At 43.4% G+C, this 12,536-nt stretch overlaps 1 protein-coding gene and 1 non-coding gene across 2 annotated transcripts; one reads left to right on the top strand and one right to left on the bottom strand.

Annotated features, from left to right (window-relative positions):
• Positions 1-215: 215 nt before the first annotated feature.
• On the bottom strand, positions 216-323 carry LOC133053222 (U6 spliceosomal RNA). Its single transcript, XR_009692156.1, has one exon. It is a non-coding gene; the product is annotated as a U6 spliceosomal RNA (small nuclear RNA).
• Positions 324-2,957: 2,634 nt separating this feature from the next.
• Positions 2,958-3,715, top strand: LOC133053128 (peptidyl-prolyl cis-trans isomerase A-like). Its single transcript, XM_061137990.1, has one exon. It carries the CDS (start codon positions 2,998-3,000, stop codon positions 3,490-3,492), a length of 495 nt encoding a protein of 164 aa, XP_060993973.1. The 5' UTR covers positions 2,958-2,997; the 3' UTR covers positions 3,493-3,715.
• Positions 3,716-12,536: the final 8,821 nt, after the last annotated feature.

Genomic DNA, 12,536 nt, shown 5'->3' with positions numbered 1-12,536 from the left:
ACCAGCCCCGAGCACTTGTCTCATGCATCCAACCTGGGCTGGTTATCTGTTTCACCCTTGATAATATACATGTTTCGATGCTGTTCTCTCTAAACATCCCACCCTCGCCTTCTCCCACAGAGTCCAAAAGTCTGTTCTGTACATCTGTGTCTGTTTTTCTGTTTTGCGTATAGGGTTATCATTACCATCTTTCTAAATTCCATATATATGCGTTAGAAAATATGGAAGGCTTCATGAATTTGCGTGTCATCCTTGCGCAGGGGCCATGCTAATCTTCTCTGTATCATTCCAATTTTTAGTATATGTGCTGCCGAAGCGAGCACTCCTCTGCCTTTTCTAAAACCAGCCTGAACATCTGGAAGGTCACAGTTCACATATTGCTGAAGCCTGGCTTGGAGAATTTTGAGCATTACTTTACTAGCGTGTGAGATGAGTGCAGTTGTGTGGTAGTCTGAGCATTCTTTGGCATTGCCTTTCTTTGGGATTGGAATGAAAACTGACCTTTTCCAGTCCTGTGGCCACTGCTGAGGTTTCCAAATGTGCTGGCATATTGAGTGCAGCACTTTCACAGCATCATCTTTCAGGATTTGAAATAGCTCAACTGGAATTCCATCACCTCCACTAGCTTTGTTCATAGTGATGCTTCCTAACGCCCACCTGATTTCACGTTCCAGGATGTCCAGCTCTAGGTGAGTGTGAGTGATCACACCTTCGTGATTATCTGGGTCGTGAAGATCTTTTTTGTACAGTTCTTCTGTGTATTCTTGCCACCTCTTCTTAATATCTTCTGCTTCTGTTAGGTCTGTACCATTTCTGTCCTTTATTCAGCTCATCTTTGCAAAATGTTCCCTTGGTGTATCTAACTTTTGAAGACATCTCTAGTCTTTCCCATTCTATTGTTTTCCTCTATTTCTTTGCATTGATCATTGAGGAAGGCTTTCTTATCTCTCCTAGCTATTCTTTGGAACTCTGCATTCAAATGGGTATATCTTTCCATTTCTTCTTTGCTTTTCACTTCTCTTCTTTTCACAGCTATTTGTAAGGCCTCCTCGGACAGCCATTTTGCTTTTTTGCATTTCTTTTTCTTGGGGATGGTCTTGCTCCCTGCCTCCTGTACAATGTCACGAACATCCGTCCATAGTTCATCAGGCACTCTGTCTATCAGATCTAGTCCCTTAAATCTATTTTTCACTTCCACCATATAGTCAGTCATAAGGGATTTGATTTAGGTCATACCTGAATGGTCTAGTGGTTTTCCCCACTTTCTTCAATTTAAGTCTGAATTTGGCAATAAGAAGTTCATGATCTGAGCCACAGTCCACTCCCAGTCTTGTTTCTGCTGACTGTATAGAGCTACTTCATGGCAGTAAGCAATCATATCTGAAGCAGAGAGAGTGATCAATCAAGATGTCATTTTCGTCCTTTGTAGGGCAGTGAGAGTACTGGGTGTTTCCTTTGCTTGCACTGTTCCCAAGTCAACTATTTGGCATCCTTCATGATCTCTTGGAATGTCAGTAATCATCTAAGAAAATGACTATTGTGGGTCTCCTGGTCCATGTTAATTGTTCCCATGGCCAGAATTCAACCATGTCTGGGCATGTCTTCTCATAACCTGGAGGGGCAGGCAACACAAAGATATTTTTTGCATCAGTATCAAATTGCTCAGGGCACCTGTGTAAAGGTTTGCATGGGCACCTGGGGAGACATGAAAATAAAGAAGATGGTACCCAGACAATGCTGGGATGTTGATTCCCTTGCCCAGCCTCAGAGACACATGTTTGAGCCCTATATGGAGAAAGGCTAATGGCATAAGCTGGTGGATCTGGTTCCCAGCAGAGGTGTAATAACATGGGAGGGGAGCACTACCCTGATACCTCAGTCATTTGCAGCTTCAGTGATATAAGGAGCCTAAACTCAACACAGATGTTCTGTGTGATGAAAATTATGAAAAACTTGGAAGTAAGGCAAAAGGATGTCGTTTCCATGTTACAGTCTAACAGGCTGCCCAAAGATTATTTGTCTAGAGGGATATGTTTTGTTTGACTTACTATTTACTATTGATTACAGCCAAGTCTCTCTGAAGTCTCTGTTAACTTGCAGACTGTTTGTAGAGATGCAAATACTTCTGTCAAATAGAAATGACGGCCTCCAGGCTAACAGTTGCATTTCCCTATAGGACATTAAACAGTATTGTATCGAAATCAAACTTCATCATTTTACTTTAGAATTATTTCTTTGAGTGCCTATATGCACTTTCTTTCAGATTCTCCTTTGTTTATTTATTTGTTGTACTGGGTCATCACTACTGTGCAGTGGCTTCTCTTGACACAAAGCATGGGCTCTAGGGTGTAGAGGCTTCAGTACTTGTGGCGTACGGGCTTGGTTTCCCCAGCATGTGGGATCTTCCCAGACCAGGGATTGAACCCATGTCCTCTGCATTGGTAAGTGAATTCTTAGCCACTGGACCACCAGGGACGTCAAAATTCTCCTTTGAACCAACTTACCATACTGCTGCCTCCTCATTAATGAGTTAAATATTTATAGGGGCTTATTCTATATTTTGTATGTCACACATTTTTAAACATTTGTATTAGAGTTTAGCTGCTTTACACTGTTGCATTAGTTTCTGTTCTACAGCAACGTGAATCAGTTATGTGTATACATATATCCCCTCTTGTTTTTAGATTTCCTTCCCATTTAGGTCACCACAGAGCACTGAGTAGAGATCTCTGCGCTATACAGTAGGTTCTCCTTGTCACATTTTCAGTTTTCTAAAAATTATACTTTGACAGTGGACACGTAGCTATGGCAAAGGTGAAATACTCTTTAGGTGTTTAATTGAACAGTGGATATCAATGAGAGGGCTGAGGCAAGTGAGGAGAATGGTGGGTGCCATAAGGTAATGACAGCTGAAAGAGAGGTTCATGAGGATGTTAGAAATATCTCCTGGGGGCCTTGCAGACGCCGCCACCCCGGAGCCTTCCTTGCTGTCTAGCCATGGTCAACCCCACCGTGTTCTTTGACATCGCTGTCGACGGCGAGCCCTTGGGCTGCGCCTCTTTTGAGCTGTTTGCAGACAAAGTTCCAAAGACAGCAGAAAACTTTCGTGCTCTGAGCACTGGGGAGAAAGGATTTGGTTATAAAGGTTCCTGCTTTCACAGAATAATTCCGGGATTCATGTGCCAGGGTGGTGACTTCACACGTCATAATGGTACTGGTGGCAAGTCCATCTATGGCGAGAAATTTGATGATGAGAATTTCATCCTGAAGCATACAGGTCTTGGCATCTTGTCCATGGCAAATGCTGGCCCCAGCACAAATGGTTCCCAGTTTTTCATCTGCACTGCCAAGACTGAGTGGTTGGATGACAAGCATGTGGTCTTTGGCAAGGTGAAAGAGGGCATGAATATTGTGGAAGCCATGGAGCGCTTTGGGTCCAGGAATGGCAAGACCAGTAAGAAGATCACCATTGCTGACTATGGACAAATCTAATAAATTTGACTTGTGTTTTACTTAACCACCAGACCATTCCTTCTATAGCCCAGGAGAGCACCCTTTCACCCCCATCTGCTCGAAATATCCCATAATCTTTGTGCTCTCGCTACAGTTCTTTGGGTTCCATATTTTCTTTATCCCCCTCCAAGTTTAGCTGGATTGCAAAGTTAAATTTATGATTATGAAATAAAAACTAAACAATTAAAAAAAAAAAAAGAAATATCTCCTGGTGACTCCCAGACATGACTTGGTGAAACAAACATTTTACCTAAAGTTCCTGATTTCATCTTGATTGTGAAGGCAGAAGGAACTCAGAAAAGGGAAGCTGTCCAAGTTTCACTGAGACATTATTTCAAAACCTTTTCATGAAAACTTCTAATTGGATATCCTTTGGCCAACTCGAACTCATGTCTAAAACAGTACTTCTTTTTCCACTCAAACTTACTTCTACCATTTCCCCCACTTCTTAAATGGCAACTCTTCTCACCCAGTCCTTCAAGCCTGAAACTGAAAAGTCATCCTGGACTTCTCTAGACTCTACATATAATCAATATGGTCAACGTAAATAAAAAGGTAAACTGAGACAGCCTCAATTTACCAGAAATTTAGTTTATTTGGGAATAGCAGAGAAATTACAATTCAAGAAATGCAAGCTGTATCAAGCTACAGGTGAGTCCCTTGAGGGTTCAGGGTGGGCTGCATTTCTGGGCAAGGAGTGCAAAGAGGAGGATGTCCAGCCAGAGTCCAATCAGCAAGTTCACTGGCTTGAGGATGGGGAGAGATGTTCGTTGGTCAGGAGCTAGGTCTCTGTCCTCTGGAAGTCAGGCATTTATGGGAAATCAGTCTCTCGGTTAAGTTCCATTCTTCTGAGGACACATGCCTGAGATTCTCTATTCCCAATCCTCTGGTTCCATTTCAGGTTGAAACCCTCTCACAGTACCCAAGTCTTAACTAATTCTATCTCATAAACATTTTCCCCTTCCTGCTACTGTTTTCTCAATTCAGTTTTTATCACCTCTCGCTTGATTAGCCTCCTCACCTGACTTAGGTTTCACCTTTCTTATCACTCATCCTGCCAGTCTAGTTTATACAATGTTGCCAGTTTCATCTCATTAAAAAATATTATAATCATGTTACTCCTCTGATTAAAACCCTTCAAGGGCGGGGGGGAACCCTTCAAGGGAAGCCAGTGTAGAAGTAGAGTTGATGGAATTTGATAACCAAGTGAGTTAAGCAACCCAGGATGTGAAAAGAATCTTCAACGTTTTTACTGCCTATAGGGTAAAGTCCAGTGCAGGCTTATAACACTAAGGCAATTTACACCTGCTCTCAACTTACTTTATCAGTCTCATTTTCAGGCCCTCCCTAACAAATACCCTATACTATGATTACATCGCACTTCTCACCATGCTCTTCATGCTTCCTAGTCTTGTGGCCACTGTTCCCGTTGTCCCAAATGACCTCATCTCTCTTCTCTGCTAAGTACATTCCCATTCACCTGTCAAACTCCTCCAGGTGGAACTCACTGGTGTCTCCTTAAATTTGGCACCATAGATGCCTTAATACTGACACTGGTAGCCCTTGACCAGCTTACCAGCCAACTGGTGGTCACAACTCAATGTCCTCCTCCACCATGTGACAACAAAAGGCAATATCTGACCCTAGACAGGCTCCTGTACTGGGGTGGGGTAAGGGAATACTTAAAGGACATTATTAGGTCAACTGCTAAAATTGGAATATGGGATGATGGATTAAAGTATTGTATCATGGAAATTCCCTTATGGTTCAGTGGTTAGGACTCTGCCTTCCACTGCAGGGGGCAAGGGTCCAATCCTTGGTCAGAGAGCTAAGATCCCACAAGCTGTGTGGAGCAGCCAAAAATAATAAAATGTTGTATCAATGTAAATTTCTGAAGTTGATAATTGGATTGTGGTTAAAGTAAGAGAATATTACCATACTCTTCAGAAATATGCACTGAAGTATTTAGGGGTGAAGGGCAATGATATATAATTCTCCCCAACAGTTCAGGAGAAAAGAGAGAGAGATAGGTAGATCATACAAATTATAAAGCACATGGGGTAAAAACTTAACAAGTGAATCTGGGGTAAAGGTGCTCTGGGGTTGGACGAGCAATGGGAGGCTTCTTACCCCCTCCCCTGCTTGCTTGGAATGTGCATTCTGCCCACTGCTCCCATAGCCAGAAGCGATTCAAGGCCAGAGCTCTGAGAGAGTGAGGTATTGAGACCACCTAGACTGAATAAGTGACTGAGCCCAGTGTGGGCCTGTATGTAAACTTTTAAGATTCTGGCACGTGGGTGTGGAGATGGGTTTGTTTGGGGACCATCCAAGATGAGCCTCCTATGTAAGTTCCCTAACTTATAAAACCTCCTCCTACCAGTCTGGGGTGGTCTGCTTCTTTATTTGGTCTCTCCTTGCCCTCTGAGGACAAGGCGCCAATCTCAGATTTCAGCTGGGGAGCTCCAGAGGTTTTGAACCGACAAAAAGGTTTATAACTGTTCTTTAAACTATTCTTTCTTTCTTTTTTTTTTTTTAAATTATTGGCATCTAGTTGCTTTACAGGACTTCACCAGTAACGAATCCACCTGAAGTGCAGGAGATGTGGGTTCGATCCCTGGGCTGGGAAGATCCCTTGGTTGGGAAGATCCCTTGGAGGAGGAAATGGCAACCCACTGCAGTATTCTTGCCTGGAGAATCCCCATGGACAGAGGAGCCTGGTGGGCAACAGTCCATGGGGTCACAAAGAGTCGGACACAATTGAGTGACTATATATATATGTCAATCCCCACCTTGCAATTGATCCCACCCCTCCTCTTTACACTATTCTTGTTCTAGCACTCTTGCTGTATGTTTGAAATTATCTCCAAATAAAAAGTTTAAAAAATCATAACATAACGCCTTTATCAGAGTACTTATATTGTGATTGTGGCTCCACTAGTCTATGAGCAATCACAGATATGGACTATGATTCATCATTTCCAGGGAGCATGCCTTCACAGGACAGGACAAATGGTAGGTATGCTATGCATGCTTATTGATTGACCATAAGATCAGCAAATGCATTCCCTGCAAAGGGTGTACTGATAAGGGTTAATCTCCTGGGTGATGTGTTAGAGGTTCAAGCAAGTTAAGAAATGTTTGCTGGTGCTCACAGCAAAACCATTTATAGGTTTCTTGATGTTATCGCCTCTTGCCTTCAGGGGTTGGTTTGACATTACAGGCATACTTCTGCAAAGGAAATATCATGGATTCCTCAGTTCTGAGTATGTTAAGGCTTTCCTAAAGTAAAGCCCAAACTGTGTTATGCTGGTTGTGTTGAAGTTTTAAAGCCCAAACTGTGTTGCACAGCCTGTGTTGAAATTTACCATTTCCTGTTATTTCTATAATTGAGCAGACACCCTGAAAAATTTGTGAACACTCCCATACCACCTTCACAGAAAGGTATGATTGTAAGTCCCAAAGAGGTCACATGATTCACAGAGGCAACTATCCAAACAAGTGCCTGCTCCATCACACCTGCCTCTAATTAAGAAAATGACTCATCAGTACGCCATGATGGGTAATTGTTTTTAGTACTGCTTTTTTTTAAGCTCTTTATTTATTTATTTGGCTGCACCTGGTCTTAGCTGTGGCACACGGGATCGTCCAGCTTCCGTGCGGCTTGTGGGATCTTTAGTTGCGTGTGAGATCTAGTTCCCAGAGCAGGGATCAAACCGGACCCCCTGCATTGTGAGTATGGAGTCTCAGCACTGGACCACCAGGGAAGTCCCTGTTTTTAGTACTGCTTTTGACTATCAAAGAACCATAATACAATCATTCATTAAATTAAAAAAAATTTGTTGAGTATCTATTATTGGAGGGGTATTGTCCTGGTCACTGAGGATACAGTAGTGAACAAAACAGTGTCCTGGTGTCATGGACGTTACAGTCCAGTAGGGGAGACAGACATAAGACAAGTAAGTACATCAGAGATTACTTTTGAAAAATTCAAAATTTCAAGAAAAATATAATAGATTCCTGGGCATAAGGCTCAGGGTTCCTGGAAATTATTTCTTTAGGAAATTTGAGTGTATACATTTTGTGGTTTCACAAAATTATCAGTTAGAGAGTCTATGCATTAATAGCTCCTTCTTGAATTGAAAGTTAGTGCTGTTGACTTGTCATTAATAGAAGTAATGGAATTAATTCTTCAGGAATTTTTCTCAGTAATATATGAATAAACCTGTGTCAGTTAAAACATCCAGCAGGAACAGATGGCACACTCAAATGTTTTGAAAGAATCATTTGATAAGGCATCTATTTACAAAATTTAGATAGGGTATAGAGAATCCACAAGTGATATTCCAAACCCAAGGCTAGTAAGGCTGTTGACACTCTTAAACCTGAAGCAGCAAAGGGAGAGAGTGGTTTCTTGAACTTGGGTGGTGGAGAGAGCAAGCAGCAGGTGACAAGGGTTACCAGACAAGAAGAGCTATGACCTTCAGGTGGCAGAAAGAGCCAGCTTGCCTCTAGACACCTCTCAGGAAAAAAAAATCATAGAAATAAGTACCCCAGTTTCATTCTTCTGCATTCTTGCCATTTCTTGCCAGTCTTCCCCATTGGCCAAGCTGAACTGGAAACCAGAGGCAACGGAGCTCACCGATGCATTGGGTTGGCCAAAAAGTTCATTTGGATTTTTCTATAACATCTTACCATCAATATATATGGGCTGGTACAGAGCAGAGTGAGGCTTCCCAGGTGGCGCTAGTGGTAAATAACCTGCCTCCCACTGCAGGAGACTTTAAGAGAGTGTGATCCTTGGGTCGTGAAGATCTCCTGGAGAAGGAAATGGCACCTCACTCCAGTATTCTTGCCTGGAGAATCCCATGGACAGAGGAGCCTGGTGGGCTGTGGTCCATAGCATCGCAGAGTCAGACAGAACTGAAGTGACTGAGCATGCAGGCACCGCGCAGAGTGGAGAACACATCAAGAGGAGCAAATCATGAAAGGAAATGCCCCACAGGTTCCCGTTTCTCTTTTCTCATCACAGCCTAGGTCTTTAATATTAATTTTTAATTTATTTATTTGGCTGGGCCAGGTCTTAGTTGCAGCATGCAAGCTCTTAGTTACAGCATGTGGGATCTAGTTTCCTGACCAGGGATAAAACTCAGATCCCCTGCGTTGGGAGTGTGTAGTCTTAGCCACTGGACCACCAGGGAAGTCCCACCTAGGTCTTAAACTCTTTGCCTCAACCTACATTGCATTTTATTTTCTGACTGGTTTCTGACCTTATCATCTCATAACCCCCATTTTCTTACGTAAAACTGAAGGTCATCTTTGGAAGCTGATGCTTATCACTGCTTCTTACTTGTGACTTCTGGCTTCCCTTCCTCCCTCATCCCATGGACCAAGATGTTTTCATCTGTTCTGGATAACCTTGCCCAGTTCACTCTGGCACACTGAGCAAAGGCCCTCAGGGCAAGTACCCCTGTTATATTTGCTTCAGCCTTGTGAGTGGTGACAGGATGTGACAGGTGAGATGGGAAGTGCTTATTTGTGTCAGACAAATAACTCAGTCATCACTCCAGTTCTGTTTACCTCCATCCCTCTGTCTAGCCTGACAGCCACACCTATGAGTAGATCAGGATCCTGGAGAACAAAGACACTGGACTCCAAACAAAGGTTCAAAGGATACCTCATCAGAGGTGAGAAGAGGAGCAACTGGGGAGACTATAAATGAACTTGAGGAACTTGTATTTCTTGCCCATACTGGATGATGACATTTTTAAAGAGGGCAGGCTTGTAAAGAGTTCTGGCATGCCTGGGAAAGACAAACTCCAATTTCAGTGTAGTAGTTACCTCTGGAGTGGGAAGATAAAGAGATCTAGAAGTACAGAGGGAGCTCCAACTGGGGCTATATTTTATTTCTTAATAACTGAAATTCTGAAAGCACGTATAAGAAAATTCTAGAATTTCATGGTGGGGGTGCTAATTATGAAACGCTTTGTACTCTTCTCTATGTGACAAATACAGTTGAGGAGAGGAGAATGGGGGAAGGGGGCTGCACCCCAGACATGACCAAGGAAAGCAGACGTGATGGAAAGAATACTGTAATTAAATTATCTGTCTGCTAGTCCCCAGTGGTGTTCTGGGAGTATGTTTCTTCAGTCCAGCCACAGGCAGAGGCCTCATGGGTGCTCTGAAATCATGGTGACACTAGTAGTTTGGAGGCCTAATGAAGTCTGTATTCCTAGCTTTGCTCTACAAAGGAGGCAGTTCCATGTAGTATTGGGTTGGCCAAAAAGTTTGTTTGAGATTGTCTGTATGATGTTAGGGAAAAACCCAAACGAACTTTTGAGTGAGTGAAGTCACTCAGTCGTGTCTGACTCTTTGTGACCCCATGGACTGTAGCCCACCAGGCTCCTCCATCCATAGAATTTTCTAGGCAAGAGTACTGGAGTGGGTTGCCATTTCCTTCTTCAGGGGATCTTAGCAAACCCAATAGCTAGCCAGTCTGATAAAGCCAGCCTGCCCAGGTTTAGGTCTTGGCTTGGGCACTTTCTGGCTGTGTCACTTTACCCCTCTGTATCTCAGTTTCCTCATCTGTAAAACATGATGAGAATGTCAACCCAAGTCAAGAGGTTGTTGAGAAGAGTATGGCCACAGACTGAATTTTATTCTATTTTTATGCTTTTCTTCTCTCAGACAAGCTGAAATAATGGGAACAGTCCTTTCCACAGGGATTGGAACACTTTTTCTGTAAAGGGCAAGATAGTAAACATTTGAGGCTTTGTGGGCCATGTGGTCTCTACCCCAATTACTCAGCTCTGGTGTTGTGGTGAGAAAGCAGCCATAGACAATATATAAACAAACGAGTGTGGCTGTGTTCCAATAAAACTTTACTCGTAAAAATAGGCTCATGGGTTACCAGGCTTCCCTGGTAACTCAGCTGATAAAGAATCTGCCTGTAATGCAGGAGACCCTGGTTTGATTCCTGGGTTGGGAAGATCCGCTGGAGAAGGGAGAGGCTACCCACTCCAATATTCTTGGGCTTCCATTGTGACTCAGCTGGTAAAGAATCTGCCCGCAATGTGGGAAAACTGAGTTTGATCCCTGGGCTTGGGAAGATCCCCTGGAGAAGAGAAAAGCTACCCACTCCAGTATTCTGGCCTGGAGAATTCCATGGACTATATAGTCCATGGGATCCCAAAGAGTTGGACATGACTGAGTGACTTTCACTTTCATGGGCTATAGTGTGTCAATTATTTCTGTAGTATGTTTTATTTATTTTTAATATTTGTTTACATTATGGTTTATTATAGAATATTGAATATAGTGCCTTGTGCTATACAGTAGGTCCTTGATGTTTATTCATTCTATATATAATAGTTTGTATTAGTAGATATTTGTAGATAGTTTGTATCTGCTAATCCCAAACTCCTAATCCATTCCTTCTGTCACCCCTCCTCCCCCTTGGCAACCATTAGTTTGTTCTCTGTATCTGTTAGTCTGTTTCTTTTTTGTTATGTCCACTAGTTTGTTGTATTTTTTAGACTCCACATATGAGTGATAGCATACAGTATTTGTCTGACTTACTTCACTTAGCATAATGCCCTCCGACTTGAGTCTGTCTTGGTTACTTCCTCATCTTGCCCTCTGGAGGGAGTTAGGCAAAGGTGTGCTGAGTACGGAGTTGTCCATGCTCTGGTCTTAGCAAGGCCAGCCCCCTCAGGGGAATCTGACTGGGTGTCAGGGGCTATTGTCTCACAGTGTTTCTAGCTGACGGTTGGCTGTGTACACACACACACACACACACACACACACACATGCTTTATCCATTCCTCTGTCGATGGATATTTAGGTTGCTTCCATGTCTGTAGCATGTTTTAAATGCTTGGACACTCCACTTATCTCTCAGAATGATGATGGCCTACGCTACTTGAGAAGAGTAACACACATCCCTAGGCCCTGGTTTTACCCTTACAAACCTATACTGTACCTCCCTTCAAAAAAGGAAAAAGTATGTTTCCTTAACACAAGCTGGGACCATATCTCTGCCTTCCTTAGCAGAGTCTGCTTGTGACCTTCCAGTTGCATTACCCCAAGACTCAGGGCTTGGTCCCTACCAAGAAGCTTAAAGCAATCTCACTTCAGCCACACCCTTGCCACTTTAGAAAATTCTCCATTCTTACTGAGGAAATATGGAAAACCTCTAATTGGGACACTTAAAACCCGCCCAGAACTCAGGGTGCACAGTCCACAAGAATTCGATCATAAATAATAGCATGTCAGCCATTAGTTAGGTAGAAGCCAGACACACACAGAGAAGGCCACTGTCTAAAAAAAGGCCAGTTTAAAACTACCTCTTCCCAGTGTGCCAGGGGATAGCCATAGTCCAAACCATTATCTCTAGCATAGTCAGGATCAGTTCAGTTGCTCAGTCACGTCAGACTCTTTGCAACACCATGAACTACAGGATGCCAGTCTTCCCTGTCCATCACCACTTCCTCTAACACATACCCCAGGAAATATGATCAGCCGAGAAGACACGGCACAACACCACTGCCAAGGATGGGACCCACTTACATACCCACAGGCAGCACTTCCCAGATCAGTTTGTGTCCAGAACTGGGTTTGCAGCCAACCGTCAGCTAGAAACACTGTGAGACAATAGCCCCTGACACCCAGTCAGATTCCCCTGAGGGGGCTGGCCTTGCTAAGACCAGAGCATGGACAACTCCGTACTCAGCACACCTTTGCCTAACTCCCTCCAGAGGGCAAGATGAGGAAGTAACCAAGACAGACTCAAGTCATATCCAGATACAGAGGCCCCAGCTCAACACCATGCAGAATGGTCTCAGCTTAACCCCAGGACTTCATGTGCACACTTGCTGGACACAAGGTCCCCAAAACAAGGCTCAGGCCCGGCTCAGTTCCAGACCCTTTTGAATAAATAAATATACAAAGCACAGGGACCCCAAACCAGAGCTGAGACCCAGCTCCTCGAGGACAGTCCCTCCGGAAGAAGGTCCAATCCATGTCAC

This window comes from Dama dama, chromosome X (assembly GCF_033118175.1).
Source record: "Dama dama isolate Ldn47 chromosome X, ASM3311817v1, whole genome shotgun sequence".
NCBI classification, from domain to species: Eukaryota; Metazoa; Chordata; class Mammalia; order Artiodactyla; family Cervidae; genus Dama; species Dama dama.
Note: the sequence above shows the minus strand (reverse complement) of the source record. Positions and strands in the feature narration are given on the sequence as shown.

Bases quoted from the DNA above. Each gene is read 5' to 3' on its own strand.
- LOC133053128 (XM_061137990.1), top strand. From the start codon at position 2,998: ATGGTCAACCCCACCGTGTTCTTTGACATCGCTGTCGACGGCGAGCCC.